This window comes from Macrosteles quadrilineatus, unplaced genomic scaffold (assembly GCF_028750875.1).
Source record: "Macrosteles quadrilineatus isolate MER2022 unplaced genomic scaffold, UCM_ALF_1.0 Scaffold_15__1_contigs__length_3749704, whole genome shotgun sequence".
In the NCBI taxonomy this organism is placed as follows: Eukaryota; Metazoa; Arthropoda; class Insecta; order Hemiptera; family Cicadellidae; genus Macrosteles; species Macrosteles quadrilineatus.
The window spans coordinates 1,371,210-1,396,756 of NW_026542608.1; the positions used below are offsets into that span (position 1 = coordinate 1,371,210).

The following is a 25,547-nucleotide window of genomic DNA, read 5'->3' on the forward strand; positions in this document are numbered from 1 at the left end:
TAGGAGGTGAGGTGAACACAAGTCAGCAGGCGTCATTCCAGCCTTGTTGGCCACCGCTATCCTGGCTCCATGCTCCAGCAGATCCAGAACACACTCCCACGGGACGTTCTCCTGACACACAGCCAGGTGTAGAGCCGTGTTACCCAGACGGTCCTGTAACCATATGTACATAGTTACGTTAGTAGTGACCAGTGCCATTCAGCAGGCGTCACTCCAGCTTTGATTGCCACCGCTCTCCTGGCTCCATGCTCCAGCAGGTCCAGAACACACTCCCACGGGACGTTCTCCTGACACACAGCCAGGTGTAGAGCTGTGTTACCCAGACGGTCCTGTAACCATATGTACATAGTTACGTTAGTGGTGACCAGTGCCATTCAGCAGGCGTCACTCCAGCTTTGATGGCCACCGCTATCCTGGCTCCATGCTCCAGCAGATCCAGAACACACTCCCACGGGACGTTCTCCTGACACACAGCCAGGTGTAGTCATTTGTTACCCAGATGGTTCTGTAACCATATGTACATAGTTACGTTAGTGGTGACCAGTGCCATTCAGCAGGCGTCACTCCAGCTTTGATGGCCACCGCTATCCTGGCTCCATGCTCCAGCAGATCCAGAACACACTCCCACGGGACGTTCTCCTGACACACAGCCAGGTGTAGAGCCGTGTTACCCAGACGGTCCTGTAACCATATGTACATAGTTACGTTAGTGGTGACCAATGCCATTCAGCAGGCGTCACTCCAGCTTTGATGGCCACCGCTATCCTAGCTCCATGCTCCAGCAGATCCAGAACACACTCCCACGGGACGTTCTCCTGACACACAGCCAGGTGTAGTCATTTGTTACCCAGATGGTTCTGTAACCATATGTACATAGTTACGTTAGTGGTGACCAGTGCCATTCAGCAGGCGTCACTCCAGCTTTGATGGCCACCGCTATCCTGGCTCCATGCTCCAGCAGATCCAGATCACACTCCCACTGGACGTTCTCCTGACACACAGCCAGGTGTAAAGCCGTGTTACCCAGACGGTCCTGTAACCATATGTACATAGTTACGTTAGTGGTGACCAGTGCCATTCAGCAGGCGTCACTCCAGCTTTGATGGCCACCGCTATCCTGGCTCCATGCTCCAGCAGATCCAGAACACACTCCCACGGGACGTTCTCCTGACACACAGCCAGGTGTAGTCATTTGTTACCCAGATGGTTCTGTAACCATATGTACATAGTTACGTTAGTGGTGACCAGTGCCATTCAGCAGGCGTCACTCCAGCTTTGATGGCCACCGCTATCCTGGCTCCATGCTCCAGCAGATCCAGAACACACTCCCACGGGACGTTCTCCTGACACACAGCCAGGTGTAGAGCCGTGTTACCCAGACGGTCCTGTAACCATATGTACATAGTTACGTTAGTGGTGACCAATGCCATTCAGCAGGCGTCACTCCAGGTTTGATGGCCACCGCTATCCTAGCTCTTTGCTCCAGCAGATCCAGATCACACTCCCACGGGACGTTCTCCTGACACACAGCCAGGTGTAGAGTCGTGTTACCCAGACGGTTCTGTAACCATATGTACATAGTTACGTTAGTGGTGGCCAGTGCCATTCAGCAGGCGTCACTCCAGCTTTGATGGCCACCGCTATCCTGGCTCCATGCTCCAGCAGGTCCAGAACACACTCCCACGGGACGTTCTCCTGACACACAGCCAGGTGTAGAGTCGTGTTACCCAGACGGTCCTGTAACCATATGTACATAGTTACGTTAGTGGTGGCCAGTGCCATTCAGCAGGCGTCACTCCAGCTTTGATGGCCACCGCTATCCTAGCTCTTTGCTCCAGCAGATCCAGATCACACTCCCACGGGACGTTCTCCTGACACACAGCCAGGTGTAGAGTCGTGTTACCCAGACGGTCCTGTAACCATATGTACATAGTTACGTTAGTGGTGGCCAGTGCCATTCAGCAGGCGTCACTCCAGCTTTGATGGCCACCGCTATCCTAGCTCCATGCTCCAGCAGATCCAGAACACACTCCCACGGGACGTTCTCCTGACACACAGCCAGGTATAGTCATTTGTTACCCAGACGGTTCTGTAACCATATGTACATAGTTACGTTAGCGGTGACCAATACCATTCAGCAGACGTCTCTCCAGCCTTGTTAGCCACCGCTATCCTAGCTCCATGCTCCAGCAGATCCAGATCACACTCCCACGGGACGTTCTCCTGACACACAGCCAGGTGTAGAGCCGTGTTACCCAGACGGTCCTGTAACCATATGTACATAGTTACGTTAGTGGTGGCCAATACCATTCAGCAGACGTCTCTCCAGCCTTAATGTCTCATGCCTTAATAATGTCATGTGTATACAGTTTTACGCCTGCTGAAATGTACATAGCTACGTTAGAGGTGACCAATACCATTCAGCAGGCGTCACTCCAGCCTTGTTGGCCACCGCTATCCTGGCTCCATGCTCCAGCAGATCCAGAACACACTCCCACGGGACGTTCTCCTGACACACAGCCAGGTGTAGACATTTGTTACCCAGACGGTTCTGTAACCATATGTACATAGTTACGTTAGTGGTGACCAATACCATTCAGCAGACGTCTCTCCAGCCTTAATGTCTCATGCCTTAATAATGTCATGTGTATACAGTTTTACTCATGAAATCCGGTTATAATTGCTTACAAACTGAGTATGACGTTTTTAGCTGTTAAGATATTCGTCCGAAACTTGAATTACTAATTTAAATTAATCATCCTACTTTACAAAATTGAGATCAATTAAGTATTTTGGAAGTGGGGGGTTCTTAGTTTTAGGTTTTTGCGAGATTTATTGCAACAGTTCATAAAATTTAGTATAGTTAAATAATATATAAATAGCCTATTACCAGTCAATTAAGCCCAAAAACCTATTTAAAATATACTATGTTTAAAATCTATTTCAAACACAAGCTAAAGTAAAAATAATTATATATATCTAAACCAAATCTCAAAAAGTAATTTACCCAAATTAAATTTTATATAATATTAATTGGCCTGAGTGACTAAAATGTGAACAGTGAACATCAAGATATAGAAGACCTGAATACATTGTTGCTGAAAAACATGTGTTAGGTAACAACTGGATTGTTTCTTCTATCATGAACTAGCCTGATGAAAGTGTAAAAACTAGTTTGTATGATTTTTATATTATAATATTTTCTAGTAAAAAGTGAAAAGCTAAACCAATAGTCTAATTATTTCAAATAGTTTAAACAAGAAGAAATGTGGAAACTTGGAAGAAATTTGGTAATCTCCATCTTATTATTACAGACAATTCTATTTAAGTGTTGGACAATTTGAGAACATTAGCCTAATTCTGAGGTGGATCGAGTAGCCTCCTAGCTGTTAAAATCTATATTCTTGATTCAAGTAAAGACTTTTGTTTTAGAACAATCTTATCCAAATTCTATATAAAATTATTTAGTAAAAAAAGAAATCAAAGGCTAACTTTATTATCATAAAAAAAAGTTTCAAATTAAAATAGGCTATTAGCAAGGAAATTGGTAATAAAAGAGAGTTCCAAGCACGAACCTAAAAACCCTGAGGTTGCAATTGGCGCCGCAACAAGTGGGGCTCTCTTATTGACCAAACCTTGCTAATAATACAAGTAGGCCTAGCTTATGTGTTTGAAATAGCAATTTTTAGGTTAAACTAAGAATAGCCTATAAGAGTGTTGTACTATTATAAAGGTACCTAAGTTAAGATTCCCCACCTGTTTCCCCTTTCATAATTAGCCTATCAGTCACCTGTTAGTTAAAGATATTCAAGATGACGAGTCAATACAATTTACGCCCAAACCCTAAACCCTCTAGGAAACTAGTCGAAAATAGCGGGGATAGTGACGATAATAATCAAGAAGACAACAACATTGAAATTCACACAAACACTAACACCAGCGATATTAGTGAAGATGAATCATGCACTCTAACAGCGAAAAGCCCTGAAACATCATCACAACAAACACACTTAGAGGACAAATCCTTGGACGAGCGATCATTCCACGATTCCGAGTCATCAGAAATTGTAGCCCTAACCTCAAAGCAAACAAATTTTACTGACCAAGCCAACGTCCCGGTGAACGATGAACAAGGAATGATAGGAATGAATATGACAGCTGATAGGTCTACGTTCCTTACGACGGCAACAGAAACACAACAGCCAATCACAACACAGTTTCATGACGATCAATCACAGCGAGCTTCTCAACATGCTACAGCAAGCACCGTCACTCAACTACCCGACCCGAAACCCGACTTTATGACCCAAATTCAAACGCTATTCCAATCTTTGGATAATAAAATGATATCGTTGGAAACCAGCATTAAAGATGAAATAAAGACCCACTATAAAATCCTTGACACTAAAATTGAATCAATCACTGAATCACAAAATAAACTACAATTGGAATTAAACTATGTGAAGGAAAATCAACAAAAACAATCAGAGGAAATGAAATCAATTGAATCTAAATTAGCTACCCAAATTGCTGAAAGCTCCTATAATCTAAAAATGGACCTGAAAGCAGATCTAAATGCCCATAAAACTGAAGTAAATAGCTTAGTCCATACCCAAAATAAAATTATTAGGGAAGAGATGAGCCAGACTATGAATACTAATTTAAATAATATTCAAAGTCAAATTCAGGAAACATATGAAACACAACATAAACAACTCAGACACACAGTAAGTGAAAATACTCAACGGATTCAAGAACAACTAGAACCACATATTAAAGCAAATCAAGACAGAGTTGAACAAAACATTGAATTAATAGAAAATATGAAAATAACACTAAGTGAACATCATAACAAGATTGAATCTCTACAAAACGAAGCCACTGTTAAACAGAGTACATTCACCCCTAACATTTATGTATCTTGTGGTAGCGGAACTAACGTTGACTCAAATAACGTACCTAAATTCACTGGACAAGCACACAACCCCAAAGAGTTCTTAAACAAACTACAAAAATATTACTGTCGCAATTTGGTTCGCCAGAGTCCCACAACCGACCCTAAAGAATTCTTAATTGATACGATAGAGATGAGTTTAGAAGGGTGCGCTTCACGATGGTTTTATCTTATCAAAAGTAATATTAATACATGGGATGAGTTTGAGAGCATGTTTCTCATGAAATTTTGGAGCCAATCAGTACAGCGTGGAATTCGACATAGATTGGAAACCGAGAGGTACCGTCCTGGAGGAAAACTGACCCGCTCAGAATACTTTATAGAGAGAGTCATAACGTTGAAATCAATGTCCCCACCTTTGACTGATGAAGAAATTATTACATTGCTAAGCGATCACTTCAGTGAACTAATTCAAGATGCTCGCATAGTACAGAATGCCAACACAATATTTGCATTTGAATCGATCCTCCAGCGTGAAGATATAAAAGACGGAAATCGCCGGAACAAACAAAACCATCCCCCATCACACAATACACCAGCGACAAACCGAAATGAACCAAGGCCCAACTATAACACACAACCACAAAACAGATATCCTGACCACACTAATAACATCAACCAAAATGCATACCAACCAAGATATGACATGAATTATCAACAAAACAATCGACCATATAACCACAACCAACAATACAACAACCGGCCAAACCAACAAAACTGGTTCCCTTACCCACAAGGCAGATTTCCACAAAATTCAAATAATTATCCCACTACGAACGGAAACCGAACTGAACCCAATTATATGACCCCAGAACAACGACAGGTCTGTACCACCATAATCGATAAAACCGACCAACTACATAAGTCGGATTTAAACTAAAGAGCACTGAGAGCAAAAATGGCCTACACACTACTTCCCCTCAAAATAATATTCCCTTAATTGTCTCTTCAGTGCAAGAAAATCCCCTCGGAAAAATAAGGCCAAATGTATATAATGAAATAAATAATTGTTATGAAACTGATGTTATCTGTTGTGACAGAGAATTTTTATTAAGTGAAGAAGATGAATCAATTAATGATTCCCACGAGATTAAACAAATTGATTTTCCAGAAATTAGTGTTAAAATTAATAAATTGAAGATAAATGCCCTAATTGACACCGGCTCTAATGTATCATGTATATCGGAAAAATGGTTCCTAGAAAATAAACACCACATAGGTCATTTTGAAGAATTGCCAATTACAAATACACATATTAAAACGGCTACGGGAGATCGATCTAAGCGCATAACTAAAATCATAATGTTACCTGTAATGATAGAAAATGAAGAAACTCAACTACAAGTTTTACTCATACCAAACTTAGTTAGGAATTTAATAATTGGGAATGATGTATTAAATATATGGCAGTTTGAAATGAATTTTAAAGAAAAAGTTATTAAATTGAAGATTAAAGATAATAATATTACTTTGAAGTTCGGAGAGGTATCTGGTGAAGGTATAAACTGCAATTTTGTATTTGAGCAAAGCCCAAGGCGAAGCATTGAGAACGAAAATAATGATGATAAATATTATGAAGATAATTATGATAGTACAGTATTAATAATGATATGAAAACAAACAACAATCTACATTATATTAATTACACTCCTAACTTAAATATGAGAAAAAATACAGGAAGTCTACGAAGGCGCATTCAAGATCAGTACAATTTTAGGGCATTCAACTTATGTAAGCACTCTAGATGATAAGAAGACATTTGGACCATACGACATTTCAGCACTAAAAAGATATATTCTTCCTCAGCCGAAGATACAAGTTTAATAATCAAAAGTATGTGAATGAAAAATAATAGTAGGCCTATATTTAAAGAAAATTTTAAATTGAAGAAAATTAAATGAAAAGTATGTGTAGAGAGACCATAAACCCATGTAAATAGTTAAATGTAAATAATATAGACACTCCACAAAGTGAATTACATACCAGAAGAAATATATAAATTAAAAAAACATAAAATAGACGCTCTGCAGTGTAATATTAACTTAATTAAGAAAAGTGTGATGTGAGAAAAGATGTTAAGGAATAATAACTCATATGAACTATAATAATAGTGATGAGAAATTCATATTCCCCATTGTCCCCAATACATAAACAATAGTACTTCCTTTCTCATATCTTTAATGTTATTAATTGTTATAATTTTGTTGTTATATTGTTCATTATTCAATAATTGTGTTGATTAAGTATTTGTATTTAAATAACCATGTTCCACCTATCGTTCTTCATTAATAGTTAAGTCTTATTTTATTAAATGTTCACATTTCAAACCAAAATTTATTTCACTGTGTATCGAAACCTCATATTACATGTAATATTCAGTTTCTGCGGGGATATTGCAACAGTTCATAAAATTTAGTATAGTTAAATAATATATAAATAGCCTATTACCAGTCAATTAAGCCCAAAAACCTATTTAAAATATACTATGTTTAAAATCTATTTCAAACACAAGCTAAAGTAAAAATAATTATATATATCTAAACCAAATCTCAAAAAGTAATTTACCCAAATTAAATTTTATATAATATTAATTGGCCTGAGTGACTAAAATGTGAACAGTGAACATCAAGATATAGAAGACCTGAATACATTGTTGCTGAAAAACATGTGTTAGGTAACAACTGGATTGTTTCTTCTATCATGAACTAGCCTGATGAAAGTGTAAAAACTAGTTTGTATGATTTTTATATTATAATATTTTCTAGTAAAAAGTGAAAAGCTAAACCAATAGTCTAATTATTTCAAATAGTTTAAACAAGAAGAAATGTGGAAACTTGGAAGAAATTTGGTAATCTCCATCTTATTATTACAGACAATTCTATTTAAGTGTTGGACAATTTGAGAACATTAGCCTAATTCTGAGGTGGATCGAGTAGCCTCCTAGCTGTTAAAATCTATATTCTTGATTCAAGTAAAGACTTTTGTTTTAGAACAATCTTATCCAAATTCTATATAAAATTATTTAGTAAAAAAAGAAATCAAAGGCTAACTTTATTATCATAAAAAAAAAGTTTCAAATTAAAATAGGCTATTAGCAAGGAAATTGGTAATAAAAGAGAGTTCCAAGCACGAACCTAAAAACCCTGAGGTTGCATTATTTAATTACTGCGAATTTTACAGGTTTTTTAACAAGTCATTCGAATTTTTACTAAGTCCTGTTCTTCAAGTTACAACTATTTTGACGCTTAGATAATCCCTTTGGAAAGTATGGTGATTAAATTGGGTTATAAATTAGGATAGTGTTTGGTGCACGATATACAGGGTGAGTTTTAATTGTCCCCCCCCCCAACTTTTTTCTACATTTTTCAAATATCAATCCCAGACCACTTCCAAACATTGTTGGGTAGTAAGTACTTCATTTTGACAAGGTGGCCATTTCCGGCCGCCATCTTGGATCCGCCATATTGGATGCAAAATTTTTTTTCAAATGTAAAGGTGGGGTTGTGACCCATTATTTCGAACTAAATTTTTACCCTGATTACAATGCCGCAAACCGTTTAAAAAAATCTTGATTCATTCTAAAGTTATGAGGGCTTTTTAAAACTTTATTTTTAGCCCATTTTAACATTGTGCATTTACAAACTAAGACCATAATCTCAAAATAGTGCTAGATAAAGATAAGTATACACTACCATTAATTGTTGACCTATTTTCACTTGGTTATGACTGATGTATTTTTTTCGGCCGCCATCTTGGATCCGCCATTTTGAAATGTGATAAATTATTTTAAATATGAAGGGGGCGTTGTGACCCATCATTTCGAACTACTTTTTTAAGCTGAACTTAATTCCATGATCCGTTTTTCATTTTCATTTTTTGATTTTGAAATATTGACATTTTTAACAAAAAAATTTCAATATTTCATAAATAAAACTTGATAACAAAAAATGGATTGCGGCATTGTCTTCAGCTTAAAAAAGAAGTTCGAAATGATGGGTCACAACACCCCCTTCATATTTAAAATAATTTATCACATTTCAAAATGGCGGATCCAAGATGGCGGCCGAAAAAAATACATCAGTCATAACCAAGTGAAAATAGGTCGACAATTACTGGTAGTGTATACTTATCTTTATCTAGCACTATTTTGAGATTATGGTCTTAGTTTGTAAATGCACAATGTTAAAATGGGCTAAAAATAAAGTTTTAAAAAGCCCTCATAACTTTAGAATGAATCAAGATTTTTTTAAACGGTTTGCGGCATTGTAATCAGGGTAAAAATTTAGTTCGAAATAATGGGTCACAACCCCACCTTTACATTTGAAAAAAAAATTTTGCATCCAATATGGCGGATCCAAGATGGCGGCCGGAAATGGCCACCTTGTCAAAATGAAGTACTTACTACCCAACAATGTTTGGAAGTGGTCTGGGATTGATATTTGAAAAAATGTAGAAAAAAGTTGGGGGGGGGGGACAATTAAAACTCACCCTGTATATAACTCTAGTTGTGTCCAAAGTTATTACATTACAACTTATAAATGTATTGTATAGTTAGTGTATTTATATACCTACGACTGCTCAAATTACAGTAAAAGTGAGAAAACAACGGCCCACAGAGTACAAACATATAAATTAATTACATGTTCTGGTTAATTTAGCAGCCCTCACTACCGGGAAAATTTAAATAGAGATGAAAGTTAAACAGTCCGAAATCGACTACACTAAGTTCCATTAGCGGTATTGTTGGTGGTAACAATCCTCTTTGCAACGAACGATATGACGATAGCCGCATCAATAGTGATTTTGCACCATTATATGTGTGTTTCAATTTTGCAAAGTACATTTTAATGACTAATGTTTTAGTTTGCAAACAGTAAAAATATATTCATTAAATGACCAATTTGGAAGAAACATTATGGCTATAATATCATACATTCTTTCTTCGCAAAATGTTAATGTATATAAAAAAATAAAAAAAAACAGTAGGCTTATCGATTAATTGTGTTTGGGAAGTTACTTAACATTGTTAAAATAATATTTTAATAGATATTATAAAATACTCACTAATGTCTAACTTATTTAGGACTTCTGCTTAAGAAACAATATAATTTCATACCAAAATTTAAAATAAACTAACTGCTGTATGGACCTAAAAATATAGACTACTTCTGATCTATGCATCTTTTTACTGAATATTATTTCATTTTAATTAAGATTCCGCGGATTTATTGTAAAATAGTTATGTATCAAAGGATAAACACTAAGCAAGCAACATTCTTATCACCCCCTGAATTTGAATCGTGTCCATTATCACACTTTTTCAAAATCTTATGTGCACAAAATTAAATGATATAAAGTTTTACCACACACTCAGCACGAGAAAAATCTATTATTGTTAATAAGATTAGCCAGATTATAAGCAATATAATCGTACATTCGTTTGCGTTTGAACTTGGCTTTTTAAATTTCTTAGCTTTAGAAGAATATTCATCTTGTACTCTGTATAGTTTTAAACATTATAATTTAGTTGAAAGAACGCCACTAATGTATCCTTATCCGACATAATAATACAAAATATAAACCCTAGCAAATATGACCTGTTGGAATTTGTAATCTTGTTCCTCATTGTGAACAATTATAAACAAGTTTACATTCCCGCAGTGATCTAGCTGCAAAGACTCTATACTCACAATGTCAAAAGAACTAAGCTTTACTGTTACACATATAACTGAACATCATACAATAAACTGAATATATGAGAAGAATGTAAATCTATAAGTAATCGTGTACTGATATTGTTGGCCATTATTAACCATAAGGTTGGTGATCTGAGACCGGCAGAGCTTGTGTACACAGCCAATAGATGAGATAACCTATCAAGTAAATTGACCTCGTGTAATAGACAAGTATATAATACATTGGCTTATGCGTTTAATCAAGGTTCTTTGGTAGTACGCTCTACATCGATTAACCTATATTGTTGGCAACACATTAACCTACGTATTTTCATCTTGGGATTGTACCATGAACACTATTGAATTTATCATTAGTTTTTTATATGGAATGATTTTTTAGGTAAACCTCATCATAGTTTTGTTGAAAGCGTTATTTCGTTGTCATCGTGATTTTTGTAAGTTCTATTCCTATCAAAATCCATGAAAATAATTAACTATTCATGGAAGTAATTGACTAACTTTGGTTGCAAATAGTAAACAAAACTGATGGAAATTATTATTATATCAATAAGGTAATGAAATTATTCAAATGGCAAAACTTGTGATTTATGGCAGGAAAGTAGAAAACTTATAATTATTCGTGAATCAAGATATGCTTAGTATAAACAGTTTTTTTTAGATTACATGAATTTAAAATATTGATTTGTTTTATTCATTCACGCATCTTTTTTAATAGAACCACATTGCCCGGTAAATATTTAATTTGAAGAAAAAAATACACCAATTGAAACAAACTTTGACTATCAAGTTTCAATTATGTATACTACACTTTTATGAGCAAGCTACGAGGTACAAATCAATCAAAAATACGATCTTGACATAAAAGGGGAAAAATTATGAGCTGTTACAGGCTACATATTATTTTCATACATACCTGACAGCAGTCTGATTTAAAAAAGTAACTATTTACTTTCATAGAATTGTTTGATTAAAATGTATTTAACAGCAAGTGTATTCATTTTCGTAATTCTTTATGACGCAAGATATTTGTACAGGCAGAAATATTTAACTCGCTTCTGTCTGCAAATACACACGTTCACGCAGTAGATTTTCTTTTTCGTTGAGTATTTCTAAGAATGTCGAGGTGGCGGTAACATGACACTTGAGAAACGTTTTCCTTGTACGATAAGTTAACGTGAGCTGTTAACGTTTAAACGTTCCGTGACGGAATGGCCGCATCTGGGGAGGAAATAACATTTATAAATGTATATACATTATTACGCTTAGTGTTACGTACAAAAACACCACTCATATACATAAGAAAGGATTATTTCCTTCGATAGAGTTAGTCGTAAAGGTGTTTTAGTGTATACTTTGTGAACTAAGGTAACAAATGTAATTCAAGGGGAGTTGAACATTTGATAATGCATTGCAGTAAGGTTTGGAGTGTAACTAATGTGACCCCAGGGTTGTGTTAACTGGGTGTCGTATGTTATGTGATTCATTAGGCTTCTAACAGCAGAAAGGAATCTTAAGTAGAATACAGGGCTCGCATTTGATCCTTGTGACTATTATACGTTACTGTTGTATTTAGTTGTACTGACATATTTTCTTCTACATTCTTTCCTAATTCATAAGTTAAAATGAAAATATAAAATTAAGGAGTGATTTATAACCAAAGCACAAAGAAATTTTGGTATATCAAAAAGCCCATTAATTAATTAATTCACTTACATGCTGAAACAAAACAGCATGTTTTTGCTGTTAATATTTTTATTTTTTTAAATCACTTAGCCTCACATTTAAACTCTTTATACAGCTTTTTAGCGAATTTCCCTATAGGGAAGTAGCTATTACCGTAGGTGGCACGGTAAGACCTAGAGCCGGGACCGATTTACTTTTTCATTTTGATGTCCCCAGAGGCCAAAAACACTATTCGTTCAAATTTTTATATATGTATATATATATATATATATATATATATATATATATATATATATATAGACTTATATATATATACGTCCGTGAACGCGATAACTTGAGTAATTTTTGTCAGATTTTGATGAAATTTGGTTTAAAGGTGTAAAGCGGGATAAACTTGAATGAGTTCGCGAACCAGCACGATCGGACCATGGGAACGGGGCTTTACGGGGGGTTTTATGGGGTAAAAATTGGTTTTTCTCACTTTTGACCCTCAAAACACAAAATTTCCCGATTTCTCTTTAGACCTTTTTAAAGAGCTTAAAAAAACAAATAATTTAGTATATAAAAGTATTTTTGCTCAATTATTAGTAACGGAGAAAATTTAAAAAATTGTAAATTTCAAATTCCTATGTTATTCTTATGGAGAATATTGTCAAATGTTGTAGTTTGCTTGTTTATGGATATATTTTGATCAAACTTGGCAAATTTATTTATTTTGTACTTAGCTATCAATATTTTACTCAAAAACACACTTTATTAGTTTCCTTGTAGCAGCAAACCTAGGTACTCGTTAAACCTAATGTTATTAAAATATATTTAACTGAAAATCAATTCAGACAAATGGAAATTCGCTTAGTCGGCAGGTTTGCTGCGGCGGGGGTATTTATTTTGTGTTTGTTTTCCACATTATTGTTCTTAACGGGTTCTTGTAAGGGAACCGTAAAACCCACTGTCGGTCAAGTTGCTTACGTAAACTTTTTTTTTTTTAGATAGCATCATTATCAAATTAATGGTCCAATAACGAATGATATCTCTGGTTGGAAACGATCTTGGCCTACATACATTTTGTTGGTACATCGTCTTATATTTCTGTTCACAATTTAGAATTCCGTACATTGAAGGTGCATAGTTATAATTGTTTTTTTCTTCAAGCATCCTAACAAACAAATCCTGAAATCATAAGTTTAGTGGCCAAATGAAAAATAAGTATTGAAACTAACACATTTAGAAGAAAAAACGCTTAAGAGCCGATGTGGGGTAGCGGCAGCAGTGTATTTCCACGGGGATTTGGTTTAAAGCCGGAGACCGTTGATGCGAGGCGAGCGCCTTCTGTCTCTTCCCGAGTGTCCCATTTATTTAATATGGTCTGGTTTTTATTTTTTAAATATGCAGCTTTACACAATTTAGTACGACCTTGTTAAAATGAAGAAAATACACAAAATTATAAGAATAAGATAAACAAATTTACTTATGAGTCAGAATGTGCATGACCTTATAAAGTGTATAAGGTATGATATTCATTCTAAATTGTTAAAAAAAAAACGAATTCGATGAAAATACCATTTTACCTTGACGATTTAACTAAAGTACCTTGGGAACAAGCTTTGCTCAGGGAAAATCATTAATTTACTCTGAGAGTAGTATTGCTGATACATTAATCCATTCCCACACTCCACACTGCTCGTCGTTACTACTTACTTCACCCCTTCCTACGTCGTGGACCTGTATCCCTCCCTTCCCATAGCGTTTTAGGATTATAGGTACATCTAATTGCCACAAACAGTTCCCACACTCTGCAATGCTAGCCTTTACTACTTCCTCCACGACTCCGTGCGTCGTGGACCTGTTTCCTTCCCTTCTCATAGCATTTAACTATTGCAGATACATAAATTATTCAACTGCCACAAATGGCTCCCATACTCCACACTGCTCACCTTTACTACTTCCTTCACTACTGTTTACGTCGTGGACCTGTTCCCCCCTTCCCATAGCATTTTAGGATTGCAGATACATTATTCTAATTGGCACAAACAGTTCTCACACTCCACACTGCCAGCCTTAACTACTTCCTTCACCATTTCCTAAGTCGGATCTGTTTCGTTCCCTTTTCATACCGTTTAAGTATTGCAGATACATTAATTAAACTGCCACAAATGGCTCCCACACTCCACACCGCTCGCCTTTACTACTTCCTTCACCACTTGTTACGTCGTAGACTTGTTCCTTTCCCTTCCCATTGCATTTTAATTTTTTAGATACATTGATCCAATTGCCACAGACACTTAGCTTCCTACACTCTGCAGTGCTACCCTTTACTACAATGTATAGAGTGATCTTCAGTGTAACAGTTACAACTGACGTTTTTCCCTCTGCACTGTATTTTGTAATTTACTATGATACTGTGGATGGCCTACTATACAACATATGTACAAGACCTTTGATTACCTTGTCCTTGTTCGAAAAACATGGTTACACAAACTCCTGCTATTTGTAGCTAAGAACTTTCACGTTGTTGTATATCAGAGCGGGTATCATCGTGATTTGGTATGGTTGTTGCAACTGTAGAAAACTAGCCTACTATTAAGGATCATCAATAAGCATACATTTATCAATTACAATGGTAAACTGGTTCTGTGTTCTATGTTGATTAGACGCGTTGAAAACACGTATATTTTGAGAAATGTACAGCCTGTGCTTAAATAAAATATATTGGTAACAGATCTTATTTATTGAAAGTTAAAAGGATATACTTAATATGGCACCTTTCAATAAACATAAACAACAAAACAACGGGATCTAGACTTAATCCTCTTACAGAAGTTTTGGTTTTCAGCGACCGTTTGACCAAAACTTTTGTAATCACAGAGTTACTTCGGGTTTGATTTCAGACTGTGTACACACTCTTACAGATTTTTACACTTAGGTGGATGATCTGAAATATCAAATTTTTAACAAAGGATATGTATAGAAAATTATTTAATATAAAATATTGCCATATTACACAACACCACTCTACTTGATTACAGAATAGCTATAACAAGACTAAACAACATAAGCATAAATTAAAACGGTTGTAATGCATACAGGGTTTTATTTCCTCCCTAAGGTAAGACAATTCCGTCACGGCCCGATTAAAACGATAACAGCACATGTTAACTTATCGTACAAGGAAGGAGTTTTCAAGTGTCATGTTACCGTCACCTCAACATTTTTGACAAAGGCCTACTCAAAGGAAAAAGAAAATAAACTCCGTGGATAGAAACACATAACGTATTTCTATCCGTAGAAACAAATATCCTCAAAAGGAATTCCAGTTAAATTATTTCAATCATTATTTTTCAATCATACGTTTGGCTCAACAATGATCTGCTACCGAATAGTTAATGTCAAATGGCTTAGTAATTTTATTAAAATGCCTAAAGCAGTTTTTATCCTTTCACTGATTAAAAAACTATATATTTTGTAGTTAGTTTATAAAATATTGTTTTGATATTATATTTGTAGACACCTATGGACTTAGACATTTTATAATCAGCTTAGCTTAGTGAAAACGGAGTTAATAAATAAGGGGGTTGTCGTTTATAAATATACTGTAAATTCCGAAGTCATTTTGTCATCTCAATCATTATATAGTACACATGCAAATCGAGTTGAGTATAAGTTGTACGCTGACAAAATAGGAAGATAATAATTAAACGTAGACTTTCTTTCTAATGTTAGCATTTAAAATCGAAGTCCAAGTACAGAGATGCACATGGGGTCGCAGATCTAAAAAGTAAATACAAAATTAAGGGAAACACCAGGGTTACAAATGTATTGAGGTTCGAGTTGTGAAATTTATTTTTTAGTGAATGGTAATGCAATCTTCACTTCAACTTTGACAAAGATCCCCTGCTGAATTATGAATAGCTTTGAATCCAACGTCTGCTTGATTTTCTTGACGTTCGTCTCTGATTAATCAGCTATCGCTTTGCAGGTTAATGTGCATTTCAAATTCATTACGTCCTTGAAATCCATGCCACTTTTGAAATTTAAAACCAGCGGTTAGTTCCAGATGTATCAATCAATATAATTTTGTATCAACAATGAACGATACATATGTGGTGTAGTTAATCAGAAAAAGTTTGTTATTGCGATCATGCGCATTGATGTTTCTAGATTACTATCGATAGAATGGTAGCTGTACCTTTTACTTGAAATGAAAGAAGCCTTTACCCTTTTTTTACTTAGAAGTTAATGAATGTTTAACGATGTGATAACAATTGATTAGGTTCGTTCTACATGAATACACCATACAAGAGGAATTAATTACTTACAATTGTCCAAAACTACTATACTCAAGTGATGCAGCATGTGATCAAATTGAGGTAGATTACCTGCTACGATCAATAAAGTACAGGCTTATAACCAAAATTAGCTATTTAAAAATTATCAATCAATCAATCAATTATCAATTATTTAAGATGGGGACGCCACTATGTGCGTATTTTAACCCAAATATGAGTGAAGGATGAGTGTAGGATGAGTGGCGCGATCTTGTAGTCTTGTTAGTGACTAGACATGTTCCGGCCCCTCGCCCACTATACGATTTCGGTCGTACGACACTGTGTCGGAACGACAACATTTCCACAGTGAACCATTGGATCTTATGAAAGCTCGCCCACTATACGATAATCTCACGACTACGACAAACTGTCGTGAAGCAGTCGTCCACTGCCACTGTGATACACGACTGTCGCACGACTGTTTTACTCGCAGTGGCGTACACAATCAAAAGGGCGCTCGCCCACTATACGATTTTAATCGTATGTCGTGCGTTCTCCCCAGTAGTCTTATATACTGTAGGCCTATACTTTTTGCAATTAACTCATACTTAGTCATTATTATAGTTGTTATATCACTTTGCGTATTTCTTATCGTGAATAAATATTTTTTACAATTCATTCATACTTTTTTATTATAATGTTTGATATATCACTTGGTCTTATTTTTCAACCATTATTTTGCGTAATTTTGATCTTCCTATTTATTTTTACAATTTGTTTATATTTTTCTTTATATTATGTTTAAATATTGCATCACTTATGAGTAAATATACCAAAATAATTATTGAAAAAATGCTAGTTTGGCTATTATTTATTATTGTATAATCTTAATTATTAATTATATCGTGTAAAACGTTTCACTAAAACCTATAAATATAATTTTTTGTAGATTATATTGATAAAATTAAATCTATTTAAAAACTAATCCAAAACAATTTAACATACATACTTTTTACCCGACTATCCCAAAACCCTATGATAGTTATGGTAAATTTAAAAAACTTGTAAAATGCATGGACTAATATAATTTGAAAATTTCTTTAAATACATTAACTTAAAAAATAATTTACACATAAAAATAAATGTTTCTTTAATGCTGTAGGCCTACATTGGCCACTATCGCCACAGCAGCCACATTGCAACAACACGTAACGGAATCATTGTTTTACTATTTGATACGGAACCTCTGTTTTAAGATATTGCGTAACACACCCACACCTCACTCTTCCAGGGTTACCGAGCAACTGGCCATTTATCCGACAAAGTGTCGTAAAGTGGGCGAGGACCACACATATGATAAGAATATCGTACGACATAGTGTCGTACGACCGAAATCGTATAGTGGGCGAGAGGCCTTAGACACAGCTGTTAATTAATAGCCCATACAAATAATGGCAACTAAGGGACCTACAGTTTATTGTGGAATCCGAACCACATTTTTTCCTCGTAATTAACGAATTTGTCTAATTATTAGGATAGTACTGCGGATAGTCGTAGTACTCACTAGTGCGGACGTTAATCCACACCAGGTAGCATCGCATCCACAGTGCATCCCTATAATTATCCACAATTGTAAGTAAAGGCATGAAAAATAAGTAAATTTTAAAGTTTTTATCTTTTTTTAGAAGTCGTTCAAAATATGCCAATACTTCATATAGTTCAACTTATTTAATCGATTTAGTTCTAAAACGAGAGGAAAATATTCAATGTTACGTGGTTAACGTCACTACTATATCACTGTACAACTGTGATGAACGTGGTACAGTGAAAGTGGTATTCATGTGAGTAATGAATTGCAGGTCATCATATTATAACATTATAAGTCAAAATGTTGGAAATTCATAACATTTCTGCCGTTCTTTATTTAATATGAAATTTAATTTGGTAACGGAAAAAGGAACGCCCATTTATCTACAAACAAAATTATAATAATATAATTATATTGATTCATCCAAAGAAGTTGAATTTATGCCAAAGTGGCCAAATATTTTCGGTGTCATGGTGGATCAAAGCTCCACCAAAGCTTTGCCAAAGATGGTGGTACTTGTTGCTATCGGACTTATATCTAATCCGTCTTGTTAGTTCCAAACAAATCGTCGTTGACAAATCTTTGTCCATCAAATGTTTGAGCCAAATAGCTTCCAAAGTCCATTTGTAGTCTTCCTTTGCAGCTGAATAAAGCAATGAAGTATAATGTTAAAGTTTAAATATTTTTAGTATTTTAAATTGCTTAATTATATAGTTCCAAGGGTCATGCAAAAGTAATTTACAAATATGATCTGTTTATGGGTTTGAATCCATTTTCTCGTAACATATTACTACATAAAAAATACCCTGTGTCATCGTTACATGTTTCAGCTTAAAGGGTCTGAAGCTTTTTTATGACAAGGAACCGATCGCAGTGTTGTTTGTATTTGACAGTTTACCAACCTGGTAAAAAGCAGAAAAGAATCTGAGCTTTTTATAGAAGCGATGGTCTAATTCAATAATAAATTTAATAAAACATGTGACTTTATTCTATACTGATACATTTCTTATAATCAGCTTCGAATACATAACCGTATGGTCCACTATCTCAGATAAACTTTACTGGTAGCTGATCGATACCTTCTCAACAGATAAATGCTGATAATGCTTGACCATTGACAGGCAAACTAAACCATATTTTTTCGAACAATTTTAAAATGAAAAATAACTCTCGGGAAAGCATAGACTACTTAAAAAAAATAATTTCTACATTACTACGTCATACTACAGAGAAAACAGCCTAGCTAAATTTCTCTTTTTAAGGTGAAATATAGTCAACTGAAGTCTAGGTCATCACTTTTTTTTATAACATAACTGAAAACAAGATTGGATTAATTTCAGGAGAAAACTTGTAAATTGGTGTTTTTGGCATGAAAATAGTAGTGTAAGATGAATATAATTATAGTGATTCAACTAAAAAATGGGTCTTTTGGACCAGTTTAAATTTTTCCTTTAATTTATAATTGAGCTCGTGTTGAAAAGAGTCACTTGCCCACAGCAATAATGAAATACCTGAATTGCAATTCAAATAGAACTAAAAGGTATTTGACAAGAAATGTAATTAATATGACGAGGAAACATATTTTAATCGAAACTAGTAATGTGATAGAGGATGACATTTCGAATATAGTGTGGTTGGGATGGGAATATTAAGGGAGCAGTTGGTAGTAGGAGATTGGAAGGGGGGGGGGGTTAGAGGTTTGAGCGGGGGCAGAGGAGGGGATAAGTCATGTCGGGGTGGTAAGCCGATGTTCTCCGTTTCATCTCATTAACTTTGGCAACATTTGCCACCCTTCAGTCGTTAAGCTCCTAATTTATCTAAATGATAATAAATGTCAGTATTTAACACAGATTATGCATATTTTAGTTTAATAGTTTCGCACAACAGAGCGCAGAACAACTTTGTAACTTCATTTTCTCAGTTTGTATATTTTGAGGTAATTTATTAGAAGAATAATGTAGGCCTACACGTTAATATAACGATACTCTTTTAACATACACAGACTTTTAAAACGTACTTGATAGGGGATGCCGAAATTTTATCCCCCTGGAATTTTACCCCCTGGGCAAAGCTGACGTCACTATGACGTAGTAGACTGAGTGGCCAAAAGTTTGTTCGCGGCTGGAATTTCACCCCCGCGGATTTGGAAGTCTAATGAAAATAGCTAGAGCGTGATTAATTAGATTAGCGATAAAAACCGGAATTTTACCCCCTGTCCATATAACTAGCGTTTAGACAACTGAAGATGTACGGGCCGGATTTTTACCCCCGGATTTTTACCCCCGGAATTTTACCCCCGGATTTTTACCCCCCGGAATTTTACCCCCTAGCCCATTTTAGAAATTGAATGATTGATTTTCTTATTTATGTTTTTAATTAATTGTAAACATTTCGTTATTTAGTAGCCTATCTTTATTTATTTATTTTGTAATCTCAACTAAGTAAACAGAATTCGCTGTTTTATTTTGATCATACTAACCAACAGTTGGCTTTAAAGATCGAATCCTGATACTCGAATCTCAAAATTAAAAATTAAAACCTGTTCGATTAGTTAATGATACAAATAAATTAAAGAGAGCTACTTAATAATAAAATGTTTACTATTAAATAAAAACTGAATGAAGATAATTAATAATCATTCTACTAATTTATATATCTGGCCAGGGGGTAAAATTCCGGAGGTAAAATTCCGGGGGTAAAAATCCGGGGGGTAAAATTCCGGGGGTAAAAGTCCGGGCCGTACATTCTAGGTTTTTATAATTTGATGTGTTCTGATTAAATTCACAACCGTGAAAATATACAGGGTGGTAAAAAAGTCCCTGGACAGTTAAATATTTAAAAAAATAATGAAGATAGAGCTACAATACTTGGTACAAAGTTACAAGGCATAAAACTCTATTTTAACACATATTCAGTGATCCAATAACTCTTCAGGGGGACGGCCCACAAGGAGTCGGAAGAAAATCTTAAATGGAAGCATAGGTCAGTATGCACATCAAATTAAAGGTCTTTTTTAGTAGAATACAATGCCGAAACCGCACTTCAAAAGGTTGATCCAGCGCAAAATGGCAGATGTTCAAAGATTTCTCGAATCCGCCATTTTGAATCTTTGAACGACTGCCATTTTTTACTCAGGCATTTTTTTTAGCTTGAATTTGCGGCATCGTTATCTACAAGTGAAGACCTTTAATTTGATGTGCATATCGACCTATTTTTACGTTAACAATTTTCTTCCGATTCCTAGGGCTGTGCCCCCTGAGGAGAAAGCGTATAATAGCAATGTTAATTAAATTAATCTGTGAACAACTGTCATTTTGCGCAGGATCAACCTTATGAAGTGCGGTTTGTGGCATTGTATTCTACTAAAAAAGACCTTTAATTTGATGTGCATATTGACCTATGCTTTTGTTCAAGATTTTCTTCCGACTCCTTGTGGGCCGTCCCCCTGAAGAGTTATTGGATCACTGAATATGTGTTAAAATAGAGTTTTATGCCCTGTAACTTTGTACCAAGTATTGTAGCTCTATCTTCATTATTTTTTAAAATATTTAACTGTCCAGGGACTTTTTTACCACCCTGTATGTTTAATTCCGTGTTTAATCCATCGAGCTGATGTCGCGAAACTCAAAAGTTCACGGCCGGAATTTTACCCCCTGGTTTGTGACGTCACGTTTGCCCAGGGGGTAAAATTCCAGGGGGATAAAAATCCGCTACCCCGTTTAGACAACTGAAGATGTACGGGCCGGATTTTTACCCCCGGATTTTTACCCCCGGAATTTTACCCCCGGAATTTCACCCCCGGATTTTTACCACCCAGAATTTTACCCCCGGATTTTCCCCCGGATTTTTACCCCCGAATTTTTACCCCCCGGAACTTTACCCCCTGGCCGATTATAGAAATTGAATGATTGATTTTCTTATTTCTGTTTTTAATTAATCGTAAACATGTAATTATTTAGTAGCCTATCTTTATTTATTTATTTTGTAAAGAAATGTTCGAAACAATTATCATTCAGTTGATTGTTTATACGTCATATTAATTAAATGTTGGCTTCAAAAATCGAATCCTAATACTAGAATATCAAAATTAAATTTAAAAACCTGTTCGATTAGTTAATTTTACAAATACATTAATATAGGCTACTTAATAATAAAATATTTACTATTAAATTAAAACAGAATGAAGATAATTAATCATTCTCACTAATTTATATAGGCCTATCTGGCGAGGGGGTAAAATTCCGGTAGGGGGGGTAAAATTCCGGGGGTAAAATTCCAGGGGTAAAAATCCGGGGGGTAAAATTCCGGGGGTGAAATTCCGGGGGTAAAATTCCGGGGGTAAAAATCCGGGCCGTACACTTTAAGTTTTAATACTTTGATGTGTTCTGATTAAATTCACAACCGTGAAAATATATGTTTAATTCCGCGTTTAATCTATCGAGCTGATGTCGTAAAACTCAAAAGTTCGCGGCCGGAATTTTACCCCCTGGTTTGTGACGTCACGTTTGCCCAGGGTGTAAAATTCCAGGGGGATAAAAATCCGCTACCCCTTTGATGGTACGTTCATTTTCGATAACTATTAGTAGTAAATAGTGTTTTTTTTATTACCAAACATAAAAAATGTTCTTAGATATAAATAAAAATCCCATATGTTTATCTCAGTCTGCAAAGGAAGACACAGTAGGCCTACTGTTGTCGTATGTTCGCACCCAGTTGTCACAACAACATGGTATTTATTAGAACAATTCATTCATGTTCTGTACAAGGTTTCTAAACTTTCTTATCAGTGTTAATTGTACTTTTTGCAAATACCACTTACTTATGAGTTATATGTATTATGTTATAATTATCATATTGTATATGTTATACAATATAATAATTTTAATGTATATGAATTGTCATACAAATCGTCGTTGACAAAACTTTAGTAGTTTTGTATCTTGTAAAATATTTTTTTATGTTTGATTCATAACCATCAGTAATATTTTAGTTAGTAAAGGGTATTGTTGTTGTAATTTATTTCGTTATTATACTGTCATTCTTATGTTTATATTTTGAAAAATATTGTTTTTATACTGCCACTAGTGAAGACGGACGTTTTTCCCTAATTATATTTATATTGTATTTTCATTACTCTTGTACACATTTATTTGCATGCTTAATGCTATAATGTTTATGCCGTGTTGTAGCATTGTTGTTGTAAAATAAATATAAAATAAATAAATAAACTTCATACATGTTTGTTGTGCCACATAGAAATCCATTCGTTCTATGAGGGTGCCGAACACAGTAATGTTATTTTAGAATCATACCTTAGTAAAGTAATCATCAGCTGATAAGGAAGAGCGGCGACTAAACCCATTAGTTTTTCGAGTTTGTGTTGCACAGCCTTTGACAAAAACTTTGACAATTCTAACTCAAGAGAGCACGTCTTCAACTTTTCCACTCACATCCAAGATATCACCTTCTTTGCAACGATAATAAAGTTACAACGAAAACGTTGTAACCGTTATGAGGTTTATGTTTTAAACTAATTTTGTTCACTTATTACATCAGTAAACATGCAGATTACAACAAACTGTTGATTTCTACTTTTGTATTTTTTGTTAACCCAATTACAGTATTTCTAAGTCAGTTAGGATGGGTTTTTAGTTCTTTATAGATGACCTCTTACTCTAATTATAGTTTTTAGGATACTGGCTGTACGATGATCAACAGCTTGGGGGCTTTTGCATAGCCTGCTTTAGGCCGGGGCCACACTTGTAACTTTCAACCGGCGAGACTGTTTTTCCGTTTTCACGTACGACGCACGTGAAACAGTTTGACCGTGGCCACACTCGTCTTACGAGATAGGTTTTTTGGGTAATCCAGTGAGACTGATAGAGCATGCCACACTGGCAATAAAAATCGTCCGTGTCCGTGTTCCACCTCCCCCCCTCCACGTACTAAATCATCCAGGTTAAAACTAGAAACGTCCGTGGAAAAATTCAGCGAGATAAGATGAGTGTGTTCACTCCCATAAGCCGCAATGCCCCGCGACTAGTTTTACGTGCAACGCCCGTGGAATGTTAGTAGAGAATACACGTGCAATTCCAGCGGTAAAACCAGCGAGACTGACAAACGCGTTCACGGACGTTTTTACTCTAGTGTGGCCTGCCCCATATACCGTAATGTATCTCTCAAACCCACGGGTAACGCCCGTGAAAAAAATCAGCGAGATAAGATATTGTTAATGTATTTATACATCAACATATACATATACAATATGGAATATATTGTCTGTGCTAGAAGTGTTTCCTATAGCTCAAAGTTAAAATAAACAAATAAAAAAATATCGAAATTTCACTAAACAAAAAGTAAGTATATAATAATCGGACATATCTCACAACACACAATCAATGCTAAATCTGACTTACCACCAAGGAGAGCTTTTTGATTTTATATTTTAGATGATGATTGCTTTACAGCTTGTAAAAATACCACCAAAAAAATATTATTAATGTAGGGTCAACGTGGTTTGCAGTGCATTTCATGCAGTATACAGTTTATAAGTATACATGTGAATGGCATTTTTTAATTCGATTATATTTTCTGTTTATATTGCGTTGTTAATTCGTCGCCAGCATGGCAAGGCACATTTTAATTTTTTGAAATTTTAAATTAATTTTTGTTTTTATTTTTGAGCCTATTTTAATTTATAGAGGGATTCTGCCCATCTACAGGAAAATATCTTTCTAACTGTATGCGTAGATTTTCCCTGAAAGGTTTTAAAGAAACATGCTTGCCTATTAATCAATAGATTCTAGACAGCATTAGTGAAATAAAAGTTAGTATACTGTGGTAAAAGTTAATGTTACTGTAAACTACTATAATCAAAAATAAAGTTTTCTAATGATTATTTCCCCCTGAATAACCAAAATAATAAAAATTGGGTCTCTAAGTTAAACACAAATAGCATGACAAATGTTGATTAATAAATAAATGCAATACGCATAATTAAAAATGAAAATTTCTATTGATTATTTCCCCCCTGAATAACCAAAGTAATAAAAGTTGGGACTCTAAGCTAAACACAAATAGCATGACAAATGTTGATTAATAAATAAATACAAGACTTTATGAGCCTTTGACTTGAAATAGTTGGAATTTGTATTCGAAAGTAATGCAGCTAAAAAGGTTGATGAATTTCTGTATCCAATAAACGGATTTCTTTGTAAAAGTTCGCTTTGGCCTTTCATCCAATCGCGTGAAAAAGTTTGATGGCCGATAAGGTTCAAACATTTATTATTGCTGAAATACGGTTTCGCAAGGATATACTAGGTTGTAAAAAATATTGCTACCATAGGTCTAATGGGAAAACC

At 35.1% G+C, this 25,547-nt stretch overlaps 1 protein-coding gene across 1 annotated transcript in view; it reads right to left on the reverse strand.

Moving 5' to 3' along the window:
• Positions 1-1,933: 1,933 nt before the first annotated feature.
• The window catches only part of LOC129005077 (uncharacterized), a 189,426-nt gene continuing 165,812 nt past the window's right edge, over positions 1,934-25,547 (reverse strand). Inside the window, exons 7-8 of the mRNA XM_054433869.1 lie at positions 2,155-2,265; positions 1,934-2,047 (exon numbers count right to left, since the gene is read on the reverse strand). Coding sequence (XP_054289844.1) covers positions 1,934-2,047; positions 2,155-2,265 — 225 coding nt within the window. The remainder of the gene's footprint in view (positions 2,048-2,154; positions 2,266-25,547) is intronic.